General features: G+C 41.2%; 1 protein-coding gene across 1 annotated transcript in view; it reads left to right on the top strand.

Moving 5' to 3' along the window:
- The window catches only part of bckdhb (branched chain keto acid dehydrogenase E1 subunit beta), a 61,139-nt gene extending 36,142 nt beyond the window's left edge, over positions 1 to 24,997 (top strand). The window contains exons 9-11 of the mRNA XM_080501185.1: positions 9,133 to 9,219; positions 21,294 to 21,444; positions 24,595 to 24,997. Of these exons, the coding sequence (XP_080357311.1) occupies positions 9,133 to 9,219; positions 21,294 to 21,434 (228 nt within the window). The 3' untranslated portion in view covers positions 21,435 to 21,444; positions 24,595 to 24,997. The remainder of the gene's footprint in view (positions 1 to 9,132; positions 9,220 to 21,293; positions 21,445 to 24,594) is intronic.
- Positions 24,998 to 25,904: the final 907 nt, after the last annotated feature.

Here is a 25,904-nt window from a genome sequence, read left to right as displayed (position 1 = left end):
AAAGAAGCATTTATGTTGTGCAAGAATTAAGATGCCTTATCCCTGTTTTGCTCGTTTTAATTGGTTGATCAGTCTTCCATGGTGTACTGTGCAGGCCGTACCCATCAACTCAAAGAGTCTGTTCTATTTATGCAGCACAAGCAAAATGCAGCAGTTTTTCTTGAGAATTCATGCGGGAGTCAAGGCTACCAAATCAAATCAATTCATGAAGTAAGAATCATCAACTTGTGAACATGACTTTCCCATATGTAAGCTCTCCCACAAGACAAAAATATTATTTTCATCAACTTTTTAGATGCCCATTCAGTCAATAAAAAGCTTGTTTTGCTCACACATGGTCAGATTTTTACCATTTCAAAAAAATCTGCTTTTAGCACTAAAGCTAAAGTAACATGGCCAACTACTGATTAATATTGAACTATTAACCAATTATTGATATTCAGATAATGGTTAGACCCTGTAACTCAACTATTCCACATAGTCTTGGCATGTGTGTTTGACAAATTCCATTTAAGTTTTTTGTAAGTTCTATCAGTTCCCTACTTCATTTGAGATTAAATATTTTATTTCTTACTTTGCTTTCCTCAATCTATGCCTTACTTTCCTTTTCAAGTTAGTGTTTGGCACAATGTCTTTTGTAGCCAGGTTCAAAAAGATGAAATATTGTTATTAATATCCCAATATATCCCCCAAAAGTAATTTTTTCTTCTGTCTTCTCAATTTCATAAAGATGCTCCGCTCACACCAAAATACTACCAAAAATTATATTTTGTAATCCATCTTAAAGCTGAGTGACATTGAGGCCCCTCGTTTAATTCAGCAATGATGTTTGGTTAAACTGATGGTATATATGAAGAAATGGGACTAAAAACTCACAAGTTATGTATTTGATTGTAAAGGTCATCCGTTGTTCAGTGACGCTTCATTAATTTATCACGGACATTGAACTTCCTGCTAAGCCCCCTGTAGTGAATGTTTTCGCCAGTACTTCAATACATTATCAGCAATTTGCGTTTATATTTCCATCCTTTTATTTCAGCACTCTGCAGCTCCTCCACTTAACATGGAGTATTTTTACATCACTCTACACGTACATTTATCTTAGTACAGGATCTGAACGTTCCACCATTGATGATCTTCATTATGAATGAATGGCTTGGGCATCAAAAGCATTAAAACACATAAATTCAAACTCAAAAATGTCTTTTTATAAAGCTTGAGGCGATGGCTTCAGTTTTCTTGTTCAATCCAAGCAGGTTTATAATGATGAGAAACAGATGCTGGAGCCGTTATAATGTTGGGAAAGTCACATCATCATCATCAAGTCAAGACCACAAATGTTCTTAAAATACAAACACAGTTCATAGTTTAATTTTCTTCAATGAGTTAAGCCAGCAATTGAAAGAACCCACCTGCAATGTTGGAATTGCCTGTACTCTGTTTTGTTGTTTTCCCTATAGTGTCACTTTAAAGCGTAATGACAAACAGGCTTCACAGACTGATGCCAGAGTTGCATTCAAGCCGCAGGTTTGCCCCCACACTGCTTGATTTATTTTATGCTTTTAAATCGCTTTCCATTCCCATTTCAACCTCTTTTCTGCAAAGTCTCAGTCATATGAGTTCATACACGTTATCCTGCTGACAAAAAGTCCTCCCTTGATGACTGAGTCAGAATCCATAGCAAACTGCTTTCTTTTCGTGTGCATTACATGATTTTAAAAATAAAAATAAAAAATCTTGGTTGATTTTTACTACCTCACTGTCTCCTCATACATGCATCAGCCTGTGGGACTCCTGCAAAGAGCCATCAGCAAGTCGGAGCATGCACACACAATGCCTCGCAGTCAGTGTTTCAGTGATTGCAGGGCCAAAAGGTAGATGGTGTGCGTGAGCGAGTGTGTGCGTCAGGGAGTAATTGAGTTGAATTGGTTTTAATGGGTCTTTATGGGATGTTGGGAGTTATTTCTGTCTGAGGTCTCCTCTGGCGTCCTGACTCCTCTGGAGGATGGTTTGGCCCTCCGCCCAGCGCAGAGGCCGTGCTACACTTTCCCCTCTGCTCTCTCATTCTTGCGCTATGTCACTCACTGCTTCACACTTTCCCTCTCTGTTGTGAGAGAGGAAGTAATTGTACGGCACGAAGAGAGAGCGAGCATTTGTGTTTCCTCCCTCCCCAGGGCAGGGATTTTAACAGGGCCTCTGGTTTTCGCCGAGCACTCACCCCTTTCCGCTAATCGCCGCACGCCACTTTAAAGGCCCTGACGAGCAGTCGAGTCCTGACCCGGCGCTCATTTGTCACGGAGATCACATATGAGTTAGGACCCTGTGGTGGCCGTGGAATTACAGGGTCGGTGGGAAGGAGCAAAATGCCAACAGATCCAGCAGCTAGGCGGACTCCTCAATAGTGGTGGCACATAACTAAGCTTTCTGTTCCTGTCACACTTTGATGGACGGCCTGAGAGACGAGTAGGCACGTTTGATGGGAACATTGGGACTGTGTGTGTGTGTGTGTGTGTATGTGTGTACGAGCACAGCGCGTTTTGCTTCTGTTATTACCACTTCCCCCCCCCCCCCCCCTCAATGAATTGAGTGTTGTAAAAATAAAGATCCAACAAGTAAGCACTGGCAACTTCCTCTGGAAAGATTCTCGCATGTGTTTTGAAAGCTTTGAGAGGACATTATGTGATTCTGCACCAGTCAAACCACATCCCACTTTAGCTTCAAGTACGGACTGTTTTTAGTCACTTTTGTCTGTCCATTCATGTTTCAGAATGAGTCAGTGCACGATGATAACTGTATACTGTACAAGTATGCCACTTCTTTTCCTGACCTATGAATTTGTCTCGCCTTGCTGAGATGGCACTTTGACAACAGCAGGTCATGGCAACCGGTGAAAGGAACTCTGTACCACTGTCAAATAAGTGAATCAATCAATCCTTGGTACGAAGCTTGTGGTGTGTTCACTTGCATGCAGTATGTCTGGCTGTGTGCCATGTGTGTTTGTATGTGTCAACATGCCTCTGTGGGCGTCTTCATCATTCTGTGTGTGTGCAAGTAAGATTATATGCCATGGTAAAGGGACTTTTCTGACCTTAGCCTCTGAGGCCATGCCAGGTCATTGGCGACCGCCTCTAAGTGGTGAGGCCGCATGGCAAGGGGGAAAAGTGCTACGACCGAAAGAGATGGGCTTCTCTCAAAGCTGAATGGAATGGATGGTTTGAGAGACGGATAGTGGGAGGAGTAAAATTGTGAAAATGAGTGACAAATATGAGACGGACTGGCGCTTTGGGGGTTAGAAATGAAGGAGCCTGAAGAAAGACGAAGACAAAAACTTCAGCGCCAAGGACAGAGCGACTCCTGGAGACGTGCTCAGTGCTGCTCATTTGGTTTGGGTGTGTATGGGAATGGCAGTAAACATGACATTTCCCCTGCAGCCAGCGGAACGACTTCGGCATCAAATGACAGCCCTGCAGCACAATGAGTAGTAAAACTGTAGCCACCAGAGCAGTAGCCCCGCCAGCGCCAAGCAGGAGCCCTGGAGTTAACCCAGAGCTAGGGCGTGCACACATTGCACGTGAGATTTTCACTCGATAAACACAAGAGGTCAACTACCGTGGAAGGGAAGTCTTTCAAATGGAGGCCCTGGATGTCAGAAGTTTTATGAAGATTTCTGTTCATCCATCTTCAATCCATTCTTTATGCACATTTAGGGCTGCAGGGTCATAAAGGGGAGAATATTCTGTAGAAATGAATCACTCAATTCTTAAACGATGTTTAGAGTCACCAATCAACGCTGCCAGTCTTTACATTGTAGGGAGAAGATGGAACGATTTGCATCTCGTCAGCTCAGACTGTCACCAGTTTCTGTGATTTCAACTTGGTTAAAGTTGAAACCAACTTTTGTCTCCACGGGAGTCACTTGTCACTTGTCACTTTTATCACTTGTAGTGGTTGATTTGATTTCAATTGAATGCCCCACAAATCTTGACCAATTCAGTCAATTAATCAATCACATATTCTTACTGGGAGAAAGAAATGCTTTACTAAAGCAAGGGGCAAAACATTAAAGCAGCAGCACTTATCACAATATTTAACTTAAGAAACAGGACTTGACTAAAGATGACCATGAGCCCTATAAAGGGTTAACAGACAAGTGCACAGTGCAAACCAACATGTTCAGGTCTGTGGATAAAACCAGTTTTTGATTGGATTATACACAGGGTTACATCATTTCACTTTCAGTGGGACAGAGTCAGTCCATTCGGATAAATATATTTACTTGATACAGATTTTATCAGATCAACATTTTAACCACAGCGCTTTTACTCCTCGTAACTTCACCTACTGATGAATCCATCAAGCACATGTCAATGTCTTCGGCTATCCTGAGGATGAATTGAAAGATTCATGATGTGTTAAACAGTGTGGTCTTCTCCGTAGGTATATAATTTCTGCCTCTTGGATGCATCAAACTGATCATCTTCTGACACTGTCGAGTGGACTTCCTGTACCGCAGTCCAACGCGCCATTAAAAGTAACTGCTTTTCCCCCCCGAGCTTTACCAACATGAAAGGTGGCTGTTATGGGCAAATAAGAGGGCTTGAGGACGAGAGAAAAAAACCCGGGTCAGACCACTTGATGAGAGTGAATGGTTCGGTCTCCTGAAACCCCTCCAAGAAACCGGAAGCAGCTGAGTTACAGGCTGCAGCCACAATTACTATGTTGAAGTTGGAGCGCTGCAGCAGTCGCCCATCAGTGATGTTAAAATGACCAAGTCTGTGTGTGTCTTTTTTAATGTTTCTTGAAACTGCGTGTAATTGAACCTCAGGAATTGAGGTGAGTTGAACGAGTTGGGCAGTTGGAAGCAAAAGGTTGGACTCAGACAGCGAAAAGCCATGAGATTTACCCTTCAGAGTTTTACTTTGAATCGGGGTTGTAATGAATATAGCACAGGGAGTAATGAAACACTGAGATTGTACTATAGATCATCGAATTGCCTATGTTTTGTTAAACATGACGACGTATATATTTAAATCTGTTTTAAATTAAATTTGTAAATTTGCCTGTAAGCTGCCATTTTGTGTGGACCAAAAAGGCTAATTCATACTCAATAAGAACAAGACGAAAGTTGGGCAGTGCGGGGTCCTACTGAACAAAATGATGTCATTTCCTTCGGCGAGCTCCTTCTGGCCGAACAAATTTGTTTGGGCAGTGCCAGCCGTCCTGGCCGAACTGTGTAGGTGCCACACTGCCGAAACTTGGGCAGTGACGTGTGCTGCGCACGCGTGTTCCAGCTCGCTAATCACTATCAGGCATATTTTGATCATATTTAGCTTGTAACATCTCTTCTGTATGAGCACTGCAGCTCATCAAAATGCCGTGATGCACCTGAACACATCACTCAAAGCGGTCAGCTCCTGTAGTTAAAACCGTACAAACATGGTGCTTGTACAAAAACTCTCTTTTATTACTGAAACAACCAGCAAAATGCATTTCTGACAGCACAGGAGGCGAGAAAAAAGCTGTGAAGTTGAAAAATGTAAACACCACTTCACAGACGTGTGGCTGCTGTGAAGGGGCGTGGCCTGCGAGTTCGGCAGCTTCTTATTGGAGTATGAACAGTCGTGACGAAAAAGCTTTTTTTTCAGCAGCTTGCTGACGCCACTGCTGAAATTTCGTCTTGTTCTTACAGCTTCAAAATGGGAATATGCAGGGGCCTTAAAACCTGCTGGCATAGATTTTGCATGTCGTTGTGTGGGTTTCATTCACTGTGGCCACAGGAAGGCTGTTCATACCATTGTTTACACTTATTATTTACATTGATCTGGACCAAAAGACCCAAAACTGAGAGGAATTATTTTACATTGTTCTTTAAATATTAATGCTGTCACTCTTTCTCTAAAGTGAACACTTACTGTACTCTTATCTTGATAATATCTTGAGAAATAGGATTCAGGTTTCAAACTGAATAATCACATTGCCTTTGGTGACCCCAGTTTTTTCTCAACAATGAAGGATATATTTGTGGTTTTCTTATTAGATGTTATCGACCAGTTATTAGTTTGTTGTTAATACTAATTATCTTTTTTTTTTCTCGAGCAAAGTTCTAAAATGAAATTTTTTTCCCAGCAGTTTACTTTGACTAAGTCATTCAAAAGATGCGATATAATATATATTGTATACATATTGTTGTGGAATGAGATCATTACATGACTTACGATGAATAAACAAACAATTTGGATTTGTATTCCTTAGTAACTACTCCTACTCTTTCTTCTCTGGTTTCAATCAGAGTTTTTTGATCACATGAGAATCTGCAGTTCCGACCAGCAGCGATTTAGGAGAACACTTGTTGTTTTTAGTAATGTCTTCCTGATTGTGCTCCTGACGGATATCTTGTTACCACAAGGTATGTTGTGTTGAACTAATGAAGTTAAAGCTGTCTCGTCAACATCTTGGCCCATAGTGCTCCAACTGATTGGATTAGTATGTTGAGATGCAGAGCAGGAATTCTCAATGAATTGAGACACTTTGTTCATTGCAGTACAGTCAGTCATTCGCAATATGTATATTGTGAATGTTGATATTGCGATTGAAAACTGCTCCCAAGGTAGAACCTTTTGAAAATGCTCCCATGTCATCTCTGTGGAAATTTGGGGGCTAACCTTTTGAAAACACTGCTACTGTATATGTGCGCCACAACCGTAGTAAAAAGTTCATCTGCACATGTGCGAGTAGATGGAAAATAACAAGAATGTTTCCTCCAGAGTGTCGCGACTCCCAGATTCTCCTGGGACTTGGTAATTTTGTATTTGAGAGTCACCCGGAATAGCAATCCAACTTTGTTGTCTTTCTATTCGAATGTCTGTATACTTGTCAATGATAATGTTTATAGTGTATCATTCCTTATTTGTGTGTGATTTCATTACAAAAATAACCAACGCCATCAACCCAAGCTGACGTGCTCTTTACGCCGTTTTCAGCATTTGTGCTGTTTCCATGTTAAAAGATTTTCAAACCCTTGCAGTGTAATTAACACTAAACCTTTCTGAAATGAAAATACAACTGAAACATTGTCGTGTAAACTGTGCTTAAAGCTGCATTTAAAAATAGACCTCTTATGCAAGTCCAGTGTAGTTTTATTGTTAAGAGCAGCCCAATGAGAAATTGTTATTCCTTTCGTGTTTTTAATTTTCCACCCCTGTGATTCTGGGACCCGCTGCATGAACTGAATTACCTATCGTAGTTCTGCACTCGCTGCCATGTTACTGTCCCAGACATTACTGCATTTTGCCATTTTTCAAAGTCATTGTCATATTACATGCTGTTCCATAGCATTACTGCCAGAGCAGTCTGAACTAGGTTAGCTCATGCACACTTCGTGAACACTTTTCCAGGGACTGTCACTTCTGCTTTAAGCAGGACAGACTTTTGCACAAGTCAGTTATATGGGTAATGAGTATCCCATCCTGCTCCTTAGTGTCTGAAATTCTTTCCCACAATATTGTAAAAACAGTGGCGGGCTGGTTTTGTGTCAGAAACATCTGAAGAATGCAGTCCTGATGCCACGAGCGCCTTGCTGGGTGTCCCTTCAGAGAGATGACAAGTGGGGAGATCAGGCGATGCTGTTCTCCGTGTAAATCAGAGGTCATGCTAACACAGGCTTTGTGTATATATTTGTCTAAGAAGAGGGATGGGTTGAGCGTCAGGGCGGGGGTAGAAGATTGGACTCTTGTTTATTCACCAGACCTGCGTGACTCATGGTGCAAAAGAAAACCTAGCGGCAACATGTCATATCAAGACATCACCCAGCTCTGAGCTGCCCTCCCACCTCCGCTTCACTCTTCCTCACTGTGCAGATCATTGGTAATGTCTTCCAGTGTTGTTATTAACTTCCACATTCCTGACAATCATCTCATTTAATCAAGTGACTTTTGCAGAGTGAACTCGATCACCTCCGCCGGGTTGGTAAATACGCAGCCTCATTAAATACCTTGAACTTATTTTTACTTTGATTTATACAACTAAGAATCTTTTCTATACAGCTAATCCTACAATACAGAGTTCCCAGTGTGGCCTGAGGCATTTTGGCGCTCTCGTCACAGCGCTGACTCATTTAGCTTTCAATAGCAGTGAGTGATAGTGGCACACGGTGCCGCAGTTATTTAGCGCTTCACAGCCAAACCCGGGACCTCAGCAATGTAAACAATTGTGTGTGTGTGTGTGTGTGTGTGTGTGTGTGTGTGTGTGTGTGTGTGTGTGTGTGTGTGTGTGTGTGTGTGTGTGTGTGTGTGTGTGTGTGCGTGTGCGTGTGCGTGTGCGTGTGCATGCGCGCACCAAACTTTATTTAAAGTGCCATATGTACATGCAATGTTTATTTTCGGCAGGTTATTTAGTTACGATGGCAGTAAAGTTTGGTTTGTGGATTTGAGGGATGAAAACGACTGCCATATTCACCCAGCTGTGCTCAAATAAAGAGTGTATTCTACAGTTCCACTGTTTCTGTGTAAATCCGTAAAGGTGGAAGCTCCGATTCCACTTGCTTATATTAGTCTCTGCACAGTAATTTTAAATCTTGCTGAAAATAATAAAATCTCAAAATAATGCAGCCAAATATGTAAGTGTCAATAGTGAAAAGTGTCAGCCTGATGCTTTGCTACACAACAGTACAACAAGATGTAGGGGTAAACAGGATTGTTCGGGTCTCTGCTGGCGTTGTGGAGAAACAGACATAGCTTCGGTCTGAATGGTTGGCAAGTGTGGCTGAGATGATAGCACAGCACTGGTTTTATATCGTGGTAGATAACGGGTGGAGCAGAGGCATCCCTCTGCAGTAATGTCAGGTTACAGAAAACCCAGCTGCAAATGCCTGAAAGGCTGAGGCCTCTAATGTCCATGATTGTCCCGTTGGGCCCGTGTACCAGCCTAAATCCGTCTTCCAGCTCATATTGTTGTGTCATGTCTATTTTGTGCAGACACGCACAGTCAGGCTCACGGAGGGAATGCAGATATAGCATACCAAAGCAGGCACAATGTGAACCGTTCCCCTTTGGTAGCACCCATCTTCTGGCACCATTTCAAATTGTCTCGGTCTTGTTTAAAAATATACGACTTACTCGCCTCTTTGTTTTTCAGTCGGTGGTGAAAACCGGACGTCTGCTCATCAGTCACGAGGCACCGATAACAGGAGGCTTCGCTGCTGAAATCAGCTCCGCAGTGCAGGTGAGTGTGCGTCGTACATGTCGAGACATCTGTGCTGAAAACATATTGATTGTCTATTCAGTCAGCAAAGTGTTGCCAGGACCGTTATCGCATAGCCCAAGGGGGCTTTCTTCACTTTGTAAGAGTTTGCGCCAGTTTTGCTGCAGGATTTTGCTGTGCACATCTTTTAACTCTTTACTGAGTGCACAAGAGGAGCTCTGTTCAACCTCCCAAGACCCGCCCTACTGGGATATGTGGAAGAGTTGAGGGGTGACACAGAGGATAAACACGCGGCACAGATCATGTGTAAGTCGAAAGGCAGGGTGCCTGCCAGCTAATGTGGCTCTTATCCAACACATTCAGCAGCTGGAGTTGGATTGTGACACACCGCTCATAGAGGCCATCAAGTACTTTAAAAATCCCGAGTCCTCCATTGCTATAATTTGCATTGACTTTCTGTGATCCTCTCAGCGTCAAAGCTGAACTCTGATGAAAAAAAAGGTGCACGTGTGTAGTAACAAGTGTTTACCGCACTAAATATTCCCTGTTGCCATCGGTAACGACTTGAGGGGAACGGATGATATTCTGGATGGTGGCAATGGGAAGCAGAAACTACAGCCACTTATTAAAAAGATAATAAATAATATAATTACATAATTATTCTGACAAATGTTTGTTTGTAGGCCTAATAAGGCCTCTAAGCCCCGCAGAGGCACTGGGGTGGAATTGAATATATTGTAATGGTTAGATATTCAATATAAAAATTGCCTCCTTTTGTTTTGCTCTCAATTTTCTTTCTTTTTTACAACATGTATGTTCATTAAAATGCCTCCAAAACAAACTTCTGGATAGAAAATAATGATGCTTGGATTCACAATATGTTAGTTTTTCTGATGTTGTATTCTGAGATCACAGAAACATGACCTTTAGATTGAAGTTATTTAACTGCGTATATATTTTAGTCACGCTTGATGATGAAAGTTTTCCAAAATGTAACAAATGATGTACCAAAATTACATCAGATTGCCATCAGATTGAAACTCTACTTCCAAAAGCACAATGCATCCATCCATGTTCTTTACCCAACTTTAGGCACATTTTCACACATTTGATCAATTCAGGGAGACGTCAATTTACATATTGTTCTTCGACTGTGGGAGGAAACCAGTGTACTCGGAGTACATTAAGGGCTGAATTTCACCTGCCATTAAAATGGGCTTTGTATGAGCTAAGTGCATGAAGCTAACGGTTCCTGCTAATATGGTTAGTTGTGAATTTGTACACACACACACACACACACACACACACACACTCAAAACTATATTCAAACCACTGAGATGTAGAGTTAATTCATACTTTTGTAGTGCAGTTGAGTTGGCGAAAAAGTTGAAAACAACCAGAAAGAAGAAGCAAGAAAAGTCATGGAGGACCTCTTTCTTCTTGTAAGAGTTGAACAGACCGTGTTTTATGCCTTCTCTGTTGAGATTGTTGACACAGTGAGTGTAACTACCCATATAAAGCTTATGAAATACTGCTTGGAAATGCAAAAGGCCGAGACACTGTAACCAGGACATGCCGAATACAGCTCATGACACATCCTGAGCGTTGTGCGATGCATGACTGAACACTAAGTCCTCGCCTTCCCATCATCCTAATTGCATCTACTTTTGCATAGTGAGGTAATTATCTCTCTCATGCAGCAAGTGCCGCTCCTCTGTATTCAATAAGCAATTTGTCTCTCAACAAATGACATCTCTTCGATTCACTGGCCGTCTCCTCAAATGTCACCCAGCTGATTGTAGGGACGACACTGCATGTGACACCTGGAACTGTTTCCTTGTTAATACGAACAAGTTGGAGCTCGGAGTCGGTGAATCGATCCCCATCTCCTTCCCTGTCAGTCAGATGCTGCCCTCCCCTCGCTGTCTGCGAGGGCTTAAATGGCCAGTGAGTCATCGCCCCTCATTTCAATGTTTCCATGTTTTCACATTGTGTACGAATGACGCAAGTTGTTGGTGTTTTCACTGATTGCATTGATGTGCCGCTTTCTCGTGGCCCCAGGCGATTTGGATGAGCTTGCTGGGGGGGGAAAAAGAAAAAAGAAAGCTTTATAACTGTTGAGAGCTGTTCTTTAACAGGATGCAGCTTCACTGACAGTTCGCTGTCACACGGCTAAACCCGGCAATGTATTAGATATCCGCTCCTTCGAGAGAAAGCGATGTGTTTAAGGACATGCCGTAGAGCTTTCTCACGAATAAAAGGGGTCACCGCTCATTCTAGCCAACAAGCTTTTTCTCTCAAAAGACGTTACGAGAGACATTTATATTTTATAGGTTGGATCATTTCCAGGTAATTTAACTGACCTTCCACAATCCATCAGACTTTGCTTGTGCAAGATGGGCTTTGCCTCATCATGTCGCACGATTTATCAAAAACTTGCCTTCACCTTTCCTGTAAAGGCTCATAGATCAGAATACAGTCATTTACTTGCCACGTTTTGGCAGAAATACAACATAGGATTCACAGCAAGTATGTGCATGAGCAGAAGAGAGTGAATTGTGCTGCTCACGGGGTTTGAGAGGATTTTGTTTTTGTTTCCTTATTTAACTTGTTCACATTCACAGGTGAAACATACTACAACTCGCCTGCAAAGCTATATCGAGCCGGAGACGAGAATATACAATTGACCGTTTGTTCATATCCACGAACTCCCCTCGACTTAAAACTAATAACTTTGTAATTGCAGGGCTGTTTTGCCTTCTCAGTCTTTAACGTCTGTCTTTGTACCGATTGGCCTTTTTCCAAGAAAACATTGGGGTCATCACATCTGTGGTGCCGTCACGCCTGAAATGTGCTGTGCGTGAAGTGTTCATCATTTCCAAGCAAACACAAGATTCAGAACAGCTTCTCACTAGAAGTACCTTGGTTGATTTGGTTAAATCTGTTTTCTCGCTTTGGGCGTCTTCAGGAATGGGTTTTTAACACTGTAATATTTCATATGAAACATTCAACTTACATAAAGAATTGGAATTGGTTCTCTTCAAAGAACAATTTTCTTTAAACATTGATATTTCTTTAGTAAGACTTTTCATTCTGCCTTCTAATTTCATGGTGCAGTCTTTAGACCATTGGCAGGGATTGCTGAAATGTGCAAGTACTTGAGTTAGACTCTGCTGCCGAGTTTTGGTATAAATTAGATTTATTATTGTTTAATAATTGTTGGCCAACACATGTTTAGTGGTGTTGTCCAACACTCTTAATAGATGAATAAAATACACTTCAGATTGATTTGACTCATCGTAAAAGCACCACAACTCCTTCTATTGGCTCGGTCAATGTGAGGTGATGTTAATTTTTATAATTCATCAATGATCAAGTGATTACCTCCTCCTGGGTTGATGATAAATAGCAATGCTTAAAGGTCAGTGGTGTGACATTTTCAAATGATTCAGTCCATCTGACAAAATGGATATTTACTCATCTCTTAATCATATAAGACGAGAAACTTTCCTGCACTGATCAAACTGTAGAGAAATGTCTTTTTTTTTTCACTTTGGCATTTGTAAATAAAATTAAAGGTCCATATGACAAGATATTTGACAGGTACTTGCATATTAATGGCTTTGTGGATAGTTAGATCCTCCACTCACAACTCACTGTTGTTGTTTTTTTTATGGTGATTTTGTAACCAGGAGTTTAAAATTAAAGGGGGAAAATGATAAGATGGTAGTTGGTGAAATTTGTATAGTCTGTGGAGTACTGTTTAAAGCCGACTCTGTTATTTCTGGATTGAATGACTCCAACTACTACCTACCCCAGGCCTCTGATCGCTTGCAGAAAGATTCATTTATGGATTTCATTTTCTCTTTTGTCTTAAGAACAGAAGAAGTTTTGGCAAAAGTCCTTTGTCAGGCTTTGGCCGCAGCCTCTGTGATTTAAGACTGTGTCACTGACTGGCGCTTCTCTGAATGTCTGACGAGCCGATGGGACCGAGCAGGGCAGGAAGAGCTGCGGCTGAAGACGGTTCTTGTGTGGACCACAGGGATGCACAGACAGAAGTGGTGAATGACACACTCATGGTTTTAGCTCTACATACCACTGCTAGTCATGACTGAAGTCAAATCGCATCCCCAAACCAAATTATGATTTTGTGGTTTGTTTGTGGGGTTTTTTGGTGGTGGGGGGGGGGGGGGGGGTAAAAAACCTCTTCTTCTTTTTCTTTTCTTTGCTGCTCCCAGAGAAAAATGTGCATATATCCAATACTTCGATGACCTTACCTCTAGTTTTCTTTTAGTAATCCTCTGTGGTGAAGCTGACACAGATCACACTGCATGGCATTCCTTTGTCACTGTGGGGGTCTTGGAGTTATATGTGAGGCCCTGGTATAACTTTGCTGGAGTTCCTCTGGCACTGTTTTTCATCAGACTTGTGTAATTTGAAGTAACAAAATCCAACATGTAGTCCTGTGCGCCCCGTCGAGATACGGTGCTGTACTGGAACGTGGTTCACAGGCTACTGTCTCCACTCGGGCACACTCACTCTCAGCTGTGGATGAAGGCGTCCATGTCTTCTCCTGTAAATGCCTCCCCAGTCAGAATCAGACTCCTGTTTGCTTGGCAGGCTCCTGTGAATGAGAGGCAGCTCGGTGCTCGGGGCATTGTGCCTCACTGTAAAAGTTCTAATAGAACCCCTGACCTGTACCGCAACCAGCACAACCATCATCAAGGGGGGATACACTGAATTCCCTTCAAAGGCCAATATTTATACAGGCAAGCTTTTGTGGGAGTCCTGCGAATTGGATACAGGCAGACTGCACTTAGTAAAAAATGTTATACAGGTAATGAAGGTGGTCTGCGACTGCTCATTTCCTTCAGCCGTTCAAATCCTGAGGCCAACGTTATGACAAACCGATGACCTTTTTTCTGTGGACCTCAAAGTTAATGTTCTCCTTTTTGTAAGGTTGTTGAAATTCCTGTGCTCTACTGTAGAAATAGCCTGGAGGCACTTTATCACTGAAGGATGAGTTGAAGTCTTGATTTGCAGTATAGCAACTCAGTTCCACCTCAACACAAATCCAAAATGAACAGATGAAAAAATCAATTTGTTACTGCTCATTGTATTTTCATGGAAAGTAAACTTTTATCTTTTAAACATTCTAATGGGAAAACCCATAGACTCTATAGTCTGCTTTGGTTGTTTCTCACTGGTTCATTCATAAGGTCATTGACAAATAGTAAATGCAGTTGTAATCAATAGCCACGATCTTATAACCGATGTGATGGACTAATATCTTTGTGTATATTTACAAACTAGATGCCGTGAGGTAATGGATCTCAATATCATGATGTCGCTTTGCAATCACATGAAGAAACAACAATTCAGCCAGCCTACATCCATAGACTGTCTGTGATCTGTGATTTGGAAAGGGGTTATCAATAACCATGTTTTAACATTTGTTTTGTTTATGTGCAAATGGTGTGCACAATAAACCGTGTTCTCGTCTGTCAATTCACCTTCAATTTCGCTGAGTGATACAAATGAACTTTTATATCTTGTATTTGAGAGCATTACTTTGCAAAGTCTTGACTAACAAAGGAACCCAGTCCTTTATGCAATAGTTAACCGTGTAACCCCACAATGTGATCCGCCTCTCACAATTGCATCTTTGTATTTTCGTATGAACACTTACTAACATTTGTTCCCCATTCTACTCCCAAATAATGTATGAACCCTTAAATGCCATTTTAAAGTTGTGGGAAGAAGCCAACATATCTTGAAAATAATGGTTCTATGATTTTTCTCCCATATAGTGCCTAATTAATTTTGTGAAAATATTCAAATACATTTTTAGCAAAATGTGAGAAGCTAATTGACAAATATGGCATGTTCTAGAATTTATATTGTTTTACTAACATTTCTAGAAAGCATATGCTGATTGAATTAGATGATTGCTATTAAAAGCAGGAAACTTTAGGGAGCAATGGTTCAACAAATGTAGCAAACACCCACATGATGAATATAGCATAACATGTAATGATCTATAATAAAAGTATCAGAGTATGACTTAATTGAAGTGTAATGCAGTCATACAAAAAAAAAAAAGCTTTTTCTTTCTTCATTATACCGACAAAACCAAACATTTTGTTTTGAAGTAGCACGATGCAACTTTATTTTATTGTGTTCGGTGCAGATTTAGATTTTATTCTGCTGTGTAATGTGACACCATAACCCTTGTTTTCACTCGTGTATTTGACGAAACAAGTTTTGTTTTAAGTCTATATGAGACGTTTGGGTTTCAATGGAATCCGAGCAGGGATATTGAACTGTAGAATGAAATGAGTTTTCATCCTACAGCACTGATCCTCTCAGTGAAAACAGGCGGATTGATTGGGAGCAGGTGAGGAGGGCGTGGCTCACAGTGGAGGAGACGTACAGGGACTGGGGAAATCTAATAACCTGAAAATGGAGAGGGGGGATGTGCAAAAACACAGATGAAGCGTCCGGGGAATAAAAGGCAGTGTGAGGACAAAGGCTGGAAAATTAGAAGAGACAAGATACAAGAGAATTTAAAATAAAACAGAAAACATGTGCGCATTTTACTTGGAAGGAGACGAACCAGCAGAAGCTGTCGAGTTTTAGCATCTGTTACATATGTTCAAATTTAATGAGTTCAGCGAGTGATTTAAACCAGGTTCAGATTTAATGAGCCATTTATTGAGCCTGATTTTGACGTTGCGTTGTCTTTGACTCCGCCGTCTGACACACTTACTCCCACTCCTGGGGAATCTGAAGTGTTGAAGTCCTCCCTCTGTGAGGCAGACATGCCTGCTGATTGTGATTTACTCAAGTATGTTGTAGCAACTTGGAGATACTATTGAGCTCTTCTTCCTAGTACTTTTTTTTATATACTGCCTCCACTTTATTTTTTTAAACTTTATTAAGAACTTTTTAGTTTAATATACATACATATCGTGCCAACCAGTAGCACAAATATGGATCCAAAAGTCTCCACTTCTTAATCGCCTTGTTTTAATGTATTCCCTGTACATTGTCTTGTGTTGTTGTGGTGCTATATAAATAAATTGGCCTTGCCTTGCTAAAATGTATTGAGCGAGGCGCTAAAACTGACAGTAGTGCTCACCTCCATCACAGCATTGGCTGTGGGACTAAACCATTCGATAACCATTCTCTTTCCCACTCCGGTGTTGCACTGGCTGAACGGCACCAGGCAGGTGTGGGGGAACTCGGTTGTTCTCAAGCTGTGCTCAACAAGAGAGGACATCCTCTGTACTCGAATGTAGATAACTCTCAAAGATGGAAGGGACATTTTGAGGATTTCTGAAACCGGGGGACTTGCCTCAAGGCCCGAGGCTTCCTGGAGTGTCCTCATCCATTTCCCTGATAGAAGTCACCAAGTTAGTCAAATGGATGGATGGATGGACTTCCTTTAGAAGTAAAGGACTTATTTTGGCAGTTTGCATAAATTCAAGAATTAAGTTATACTGGAAATGAAACTATAATTTGTCTGTCTTTTCCAATTCTATCAATACTGAAGTTATGGTGTCATATTCCTCAGTTTGTCATCTCTGTGTTTTCTTGTCCAGACTATTTCACTCATTAAGGTCACCAGTTGACTTTTGAACTTTTAGATTTAGTGATTTTCCATCCAATCTAAGTATTACAAATTGATTTAAAAAATGGTTTTATTCTATAATTGCACGGTGTGCAGACAGAAGGCATGTATTATAATCCTTTTCATGCAACAAGTGCTTGCAACAGAGCTTCTCGTCAGTGGGGGATGGGGACTAGCAGGAAGCACACTGTTCTGTTTTCGAGGGAGATAATTGCTGTACAACTGATTTAAATTGTGTTATCAATCTTATTAATTAGTTACAATTTGAGTCACCTCACCAGAATTCACCCCTGGTTGTTGGATTGTAATTATACCCAATGCAGTCTTGGAGTATTTCTATACGGTCACATTCATGAGCTACACATGGTCTGACCTCCAACTTCAAACTCGAGCCACATAAGTTGCAGTTTGATGATGAGCAGTCACACACACCCATTGAAAGTGGTCACCATTGAACCATTTGGCATGCGAGTGTAAATAAGTAACGGTACATCAGCTGACCACCCACAGGGATTTGAGCCGTGTGTGTCTGAACATCACTGAACATCAGGACTCGGTTTTCAGTTGAGCCCATTTGCTCTTAGCTGATATAGCGTGTAATATTGGCACTTTCCCACCCTGTCTAGCCGTAACCCCCAATCTGCGGGTGTCTCTGACTACCTCCGATGTTTGTGTGACAGGATGTGATCCTACGCTCATGCTGTGAAGTATTTTTGAGTCCCGTGCCACTGCGGGACACAGGCGCTTTTACAGCTGCCCTGTTGACATATTTTTAATGTGACATTTAAGCACGCTCCATATAATGATGCACTTCCCATAAGATAAACACTGATTTGAATGAAACCCGAGCAGTGTGGCCTTCCTGGGTTCAGCTGTGGTGGCAGGCGGGCAGGCACACTACTGTACTTTACTCCCACGTCCAGTAAATGTATTTAGAGGAGATTACAGATCTGATCCAGACAAAAGAGCAAACTCCCTGTTACTGTCTGACTGGTTGTCTGTCGTCCCGTACAGAATAGATCCTGAGGTTTCACTCTGAGAGGATGCGAGGGATTATATTGTCACTGTCTCTAATGGAATGAGATGAAACGCAGGCACCTTGTGGTGATCAAACACGCTTTAGGTAAGGAGAGGCTTTTGAAAATCAGTTTCAGGAACATCGTGGGTAAAACGTAATTCCATGCAATGTTTTTCAGTCAAGCCTGAACTGAAGCAACTTTGTGGAAGGCCGTGACTGGATGGATCCTCACCTGACAACCTGAAATGTCATGAGAGCATGAGCATTCCTGCAGGCCAAGTCTGTTCAAGTACACTCCTGTTCCCCGCTGATGTTCAACCTGAGCTTGTAGCTTTCCAGTGACGGAGGCTCGACTTTGCCCAAACAAACACCTCTTACCTCTGGTGCTCCGTGCCTTCAGCGACATGCATTAATGATGCTTTAATTATCTATAAAACAAGATGAAGCGTTAGTCTAATTGGTTTCACTCCCTGAAGATATCTTAACCTGAAGACAGCACTCACATATGCCTGCTGCAGGTAAAGCAGAAACCAAACTTGCCTGATGCCTGCAGAATGTTGTTCACTGAATGCTCCACATTTTTTAAACAAATCAGCTTTTCCTAATTTCTCCTTTTTTGTCTCGTACACTCTCTGAATCATTAGTTTACTTTGAAAAGCCCTTACAAGCCCCCTGAGGCCAAGGGCATTTGTCAGCAGTTGAAATACATCGGAAATGTATATAATTATATATATCGTTATAAAAAAACCAAAACAAAGGTTGTCAGGAGCTGCTACAGCCTGTTGGAGGGAATCTGTTTTGGGTTCTTCTGAATTCCACATGGAAAGACGGCGTGAAGAGGAAGGGGAGGTTCGTTGGACTTGTAATCTCCACGCAGTGGACATTCATTAAAGCTAATCACAGTTAATTAGCTGGGTGGAGCAGGCTTCCAGGGGCCAGTCGCCATGCAGATAACGGAAGCAGCAGCAGCACAAGAGGCCCAGCACCAGATCAGGTGGCGCTCCCTTTTGGTTTTAGGCTTTACTTCTCACTGGCACCAAGGTATGAGATGCTTTTGCGGTCTCACAGTACCTTAAACTAAGTTTGTTTACACAGTGTGAAACATTTGTTGGGTTTCGGCTGTTTGTTTACACGACAACGGCATTGGGAGCCAGTCACAATGTTACTGCTTGATTGTTTCCATTGTATTCTTCTTTGTGCATGGATCTCTTATAAAAACACAACACCAGCTAAACACCTGGTATGCAAGCCACAGCATTTCTGGCTTTTCCTTCAGTACGGCGATCGCCCATCCGTTTTTCCGCCCATCTATCCATCCATCGCTCCACCCAGTGTCGCCGAACTTTGAGCGAAGGGTACACCCTAAACGGGTCACCAGTCCATCACAGTACAGCGACCATTTTTAAAACAATTCCCCAAGAACATGAAAGAAACCAAAAAACAGTGTTGTGTGAACAGGATGAAACACACACAATGTCTTTCATTTATTCCCAACATATAAACAACTTTTCAATGGACAAGCGATATTTGAATGGTGATAAATCCCCAAAATGAGTTAAAGCAACCTGCGTATAATCCAGCATATATAGATGTAGTAATTTGAAGGCGTCTCTATGGTTTCAATTTTAAAAGAAAATGTATCTATATTATTGTTTATTCAAAACTCAAGTTTTAAAAAGCGTTATTTGTGTGTTCTTTGTGCCCGACTGGTCATTTCTGGAATTAAGTAGCATCGGTTATTTTCTTTTAAAAGATTTTTCTTATTTTGTAGCGTCCTGTTAACACTGAAGCCTGTGCTGTTGTCTCCATCTGCTTTATGTCCACAGATTTACACTTAGTAGTCTCCGCTTTAAGTAAGCCAGCAAGTAAACTAAGCTTTGGCAATTTGATGTGCCAACATGCTGGGAAGGCTTTGTCTCGAGGGGGATTTGACGGAATCATTTGGGGATTTCACTGGTTCACCTAAACAGAGTCCTGGAAACCCTCTGCATGAACACTTTGTGTCAGATTAGGAGACAAAACCACCACCATCACACCCTTTTCAAAATCTAAACCAGCTTTTCTCACACAACACAGAAATACAGCGATGATGTATTTTAAATCTACCACGGCTCTTGTGAGTGGAAGTTAACTGATCACTTATGATTGGATGCAATTATGCACTTTCAGAATGAATCATAAGAGTTTATTGGCAAGAAAAAAATATTTTCTCTTTTTTTCACCGACACATTGGATGAGTATTCTCAGATATATTATTTGTTATACTGATGCAGGATATATATATATATATATATATATATATATAAGCAACATAGCGCAATGTTGTTCATAATTAGACTGGAGAGTTGCTCCTCCATGCAAAGTGAGTTGGACATGCACAACAGCAAAGAGCTTCTGCTGCAGTTATTTCTCTTTCTCTCTCTCTCTCTCTCTCTCTCTCTCTCTCTCTCTCTCTCTCTCTCTCTCTCTCGCTCTCTCGCTCTCTCGTGTAAATTTTCACAGGCTATAAAACCACCAACACACAAAAGGGCCTCCTCATCAAGTCTGACATCCCCCCAGGACGCTGCCAGATGTTTCATAAGGAACAAAAAAATAAAAAAAATGTTAAAATGCAGTGTGAAACATACTCAAGTCTCGCCCTGCCAAAATGTCAACGAGCTCCGTGGCAGCCGGCTGATGGGTTCATAATGTGGGATTATATGGATGGATGAATGTGAGACACTGTCGGTGTCCAACAGAACAGTGGAAATGTGTTCAGTATCAGACTATCATAGAGGGAGACTTCACTCGCTCAGGAAGTGAACCGGGGTTTGGTCGGGGTGCTGCAGAGGGTACTTCAGGTCTGAAGCTGCAAAATCTGAGCGGACGCAGCCAAGTGTGTTCATTCAACTCGCCGGGGGGTTTGTCCCATTTGGAGTGTTTTGACCAACTTCATTCTGCTTTGTCTCCACGGGAGAAGGTCAGATGCCAAAACAGAGACACGAGTCATGGTTGATTTTGCACTCCTGCCAAATTGTGCGAGTGCAAGCGGTCTCTCTGAGGGCTCGATTCGCTGATATCCGATGACAGAATGAAAGCTAAAAAGAGGTTTTATTTAGTTCCAAAATATCTATTTAAAACTTGTCTGAGTTTACTTAATTCAAAATACTGTATTACAGCCAGTTTACAAATATAGAAGAAGTGGCCGTGGGTCATTGTCTAAATTTTGATTGATCTGTGTGAAGACAATATTTAAAACTGCCTTGAAATGTTGTCTTCAAATATTTAAAATATTCAGTTTTACATCCTCTTGTGACCTACAGGTTTTCCAATATATAAATAGGTGACTGTAAAGCATCGAGGGATCAGAGCTGGTCCCTTCTTGCCTCAATGAGTGACGATGAGCACCGTCAGCATTGAATATTTGTCTTCATCTGTTTCCTTTCTGTCGTTTTCCCCCTGCAGGAGGAATGTTTCCTGAACCTGGAGGCTCCCATTAGCAGGGTCTGTGGTTACGACACCCCCTTCCCTCACATCTTCGAGCCCTTCTACATTCCAGACAAGTGGAAGTGCTTCGAAGCAATCAGGAAGATGATCAACTACTGAACCAGCCCCGGTACGTCGTCGCTCACGGCTTCTGCCGGAGCTAATTTATGGCCAATCAATATGCCATTTACAGACACTTAAAGACTTGCAGAGAGCTTCCCTGTAATTTCCATTATTTATTCCAGTTAGTGCAGTTATGATTTAACTGGGACCTGCCATCATGAACAGAACCCGTCATTATAGAAAATTGTATTTCCACACACCCAATCATTGTTCAGTATAAACCTTCACAAGATGTTTAGTTGATTCTAATCACGATGTTTTCCAGAGACCCTCAGTCATCGGATTATTCTCCAGTTGTTACTCTGGCTTGTGTTTTACATGACGAGTCACAAGGTTTTTTTATGTGCTGGTTGGTGCTCCATGAGAAGCATGACACATTTTCCCTTACCACTTGCATGAGTGTGAAAGCTTTTTTTTTTTTTTTTCTTTTCGGGACTTTCAAAATCCATTTCAAAAAGTGAGGGATACTCCTTTGATTTTTAAAGCTTCAAAAAATTGAGTCTCTGTCGGCAGTGTTTCTAGTTTTTTTTACTTTCATGGGTCCATATTCAAGAATACTTGACTCTTAGTGGCTTTTTAGTAAATAATACTATAGTTTATTTGATTTTTTTTTATTTATTTATTTATTTATATCTCATGAGATTGCCTTAAGGAATGGCTGTGGACCTCCTCTCCAATCTCTGATTTACCAAAACATTATAGTGAAGTACACACACACACACAAACACACGTTCAAAATATAAGCATCGCCAGTTTCATAGAGCTGCTCCAGGTCCTACAAGGTGTCGTAGTTTCTTTTCTTTTTTTTCAACCTCAGAGCAGATAAAGCCTCAGATCTCCTCTCTGAGCTCTGCTGCTCAGTACTGATGGTGATTGGGATGAAAACTCTATCAAAATTTTAAAAAAAACGAGCTTATCTCCATGTAAATATTATGAAATTAGAGTCGTTCGCCAAAGATATTCGACAAATATTTGCTTAAAGGTCTCACTCCATTTAAGGTATAATGTGCCTCTTTTTATAGTGTTGATGGAGATTGTTGTCGGTGAAATCCTGAATGCAAAAATACATTGGCTGATCAGATTTTCTGATCTAAGAGCCGCACTGGCTCATGCACTAATCCCAAATCCAGCTTTCTTCCCGTCACACACATTTAATCAAAGTAGAGGAGCTTGTTTTTTTCAACTCCGGCCCATAAAAAGCCCTTTGTTGACTAAAACATGGACATAAGTGATGAAGACGGCCCACTCCGTGGCCATGGCACACACACTATCAGGTTGTCGTAGATGTTATCCAGCAGAGTTTCATTTCTTTTCCCTGGTTTGTGTCCTTGATCATCGCTGTCATTCATTATGTAAAGTATGAAATGTATCCTTGTGTATTACATAATTTGTACTTATATTTTAGCATGGGATATCTGCTGTAGGAAAATCAACGAAATGAGTGTAAGTTTTTGTTTGTGCCTTGGAATAGCAGGCCATCTGGCTTACCCACTGGCACAAAGTAGAAATTCAAGCTGAAACAGCCTGTACTTCTTCCTGGGCATTGACACGAGAACCTACGTCACTGTTGCTGGAAGAACAGATTTTTTTTTTTTTTTTTTTTGTTTTTTGGAGCTGACCAAAGAAACAAAGAACTTTCTGAGAATTTTAATGCTCATCAGTGGATCACGTTTACTTTCAACAGTGACCGGGCATACACTTAAAGAATTGACAGATTTTCCAGCCAATTTGTGCCGAGCTCATTAGCGGGAATTTCCCAAATGTCTCAAAAAAATGACTGGCGGTTTGATCAGGTTTTGTAGCTTCACACTCAGTATTGAAGCAATTACAAGAATTATATGTTGATGAGGTTATAAACAAAACCGAAGCCTCCTGGAAGAGCTGCGCTGGAACCGACAGGGTTAGTGGCTTTGAATTTATTGCAGATTGTTTAAACTATTAATACTGAAGGTGTAGAGGTTATAGTGATTTAAACCTATCCAATCTTTTTTTTTAATAATGAATTTGTTTGATCCAACATTATTGTGGCTTTGCTTTTGGATGAGCTGCTATAAATGACATAAAAATAGTTTACAGTCATGATTTAAAATGTTGTGATGCATTGTGGCAACTTTGATCATAATGTGTATTTTATATTGTGTCAACCAAAGATCCAAATTGTAACCGATTATTTGCCTATGTGATTATGTGCCTATCTGATAAGATAATATAAAGAGGAAAGTGAATCAAATAGCCATGAATTGAGCCGATTGACTATTGCAGTTGATTCTAATCTGGTTAATTGTCTTTATTCCTTGTGGACAAAATGTGGCCCTGTTTCCTGTTAGTAAGGCAATATACGGTTTGCTTATTTTTTTAAAAAAGAAAAACAAAATCTTATTTAATGATTAGTTCTGCCCTAAAAACATCAAAAAGTTTGAGCGACTCAAACAAAGCAAAAGGTAACCTAAACATTGTCATTGATCTCCAGCCATTGTGTTCAGAGAAGTTAATGAAAGGGGAAGTGAACTCAAACGTTTGGCACACCTGACGAACGAGCAGTGACTGTTTGAATCATTTAGTATTTCTAGGGATTGATACTTCCCACTTTGGGTGAATCGGTTTTAAAGTTTGCTGGTTCCGATATTAAACCAACTTCTGTCTGAGGCAGTGACGAGCCAAAACGTTGCTGCAGAGCAGTCAGAGAAGTGTCTGTGTTTCCGCACGGTGGACATGAAAGCATCTTGCCCACCAAGGACTCTGCAGCACCTGTTTGTGCCGCTTTCACACCTGCACTCAGACCTGCCGACTTGTAATCAGACCACCCAGGAATGATTGTACTGCCAAGTTGTTGTACGTGTCACTGACAAGCCCGTGAGGTTTGTGTAACATCCCACCCCGCATCTCCTCACTGTTTGCAGAAATATTGAACAATGCTGTCAAGGTCGCCAGGCTGCCAAACTCTTACGTAGCGCTTTTTAATTGTCAGTGTCAGCTTGAGTTATGGTCATTCGAAAGTTGGCCTGTCGGAGAAGCGATCATTTATTTGATCCTCAACTGGAACCAATACATCACCTCTCATCCGCGCCCTTCACCGTCCCCCGTCCAGCTCCACTTCTCATCCTTATCTGCAGACCGAAGTTATTCACTTCTGAATCTCTCTTGCCTTTTTCCACAGCCAGTTTCTGGTTGCCGTGAACTCGACGCTCTCTCCCCTCCTTTTCCTCTCCATTCATCCAGTCGGCAGAGAGCGGGGCCAGGAAAAGACACTTTGTCAACTATCCAATCAGAGTGAGGCATCCAGATGGGCTCCTCATCCTGAAAGACTTCTACCATATTGTATGGTGAAATTTCTCTTGTACTGTCCGCACAATGCACATGAATTCATCTATTTCCTGAATAGAAGCTGGATATTATGGAAAATGTGTGACCGCCTGCCTTCTCGTGCTGTTACTTTTGATTGTCTTTAACTCCAACCTTTATTTAGTTTGACATGACTTGGACCTTCTTGGTTTCTTCTTGTACTAATATGATGGATCTGTGGTTTGTAAGGAAAATAAACTAATTGGAATTGGTAAAAACACTTTGCTTTGGACTTTTCTTGGCAAAAAATGTACTCGTGAAAATGTGTGAAAACAAATTACAGATATAAATAATGTGGAAAAGGCATCATTGTATGTTTGCGGTTTAATACTTAAAAGTTCAGCAAAACATTTGAATAGCAGGGATATTTTCCAGATCTGATTTAAACTTTCAGTATTTAATTACAGTGAATTTGTAGGAGACGCGTTAAAATATCTGAGTTTCTAATTGATTCCAAAGTTTAAACCGCCCTTGAGTTCAGCATGTGACGATTTGCCATCTCTTTAAAGTGTTTAACATTAAAAGCACTAAAATTGTCATTTGGACAACATTTTGACCTCAATCAACACAAAAACCAAAAGCCTGTAGAGCCGTAATCTGAACAAATGTTTCTCTCATTATATGGCGACTTTAAAAGTCTTGTCCCTTCTTTCCCCCTGACCCGTTTTATTATATTATTTTGTTGGCTGATCGAGGCTCCTGGAATCTGTCAAGATCACTCGGCTTCATTTTCCTGCACGTGCTGCTTAAGACTTCTTGAATCATTGGCGACTTGTCACCTGAATACAGCAGAAACTGCTGGAGTTGTTCCTGCTCTTCCATTAGGAGTGTGTGAGTGAGTGATTTTAACTATCCCTCGACATTGACGAGAAAAAAAAAAAAAAAAAAGCAAATATCCTCACTACCAGACAGCCAAATTGTGATGGAAGACATTTATCCCAGTGATTTTTTAACTGTGACCACAGCTATTTGAATGAAAATGACTGATTTGATGTGAATGACCGCCATCCTACTTTACGTGTTGTAAATGGAATTTTGCTGTATGGAGACAGAGATCACATGTGTCCTGCCTAAACATGACATAAACAAAAGAAAAACATCGATCGGACTTTTCAAAATATTGGA

Source organism: Blennius ocellaris (genome assembly GCF_963422515.1).
Source record: "Blennius ocellaris genome assembly, chromosome: 8".
Lineage (NCBI taxonomy): Eukaryota > Metazoa > Chordata > Actinopteri > Blenniiformes > Blenniidae > Blennius > Blennius ocellaris.
The sequence above is the reverse complement of the archived record's forward strand: the minus strand, read 5'-3'. Positions and strand labels throughout refer to the sequence as shown.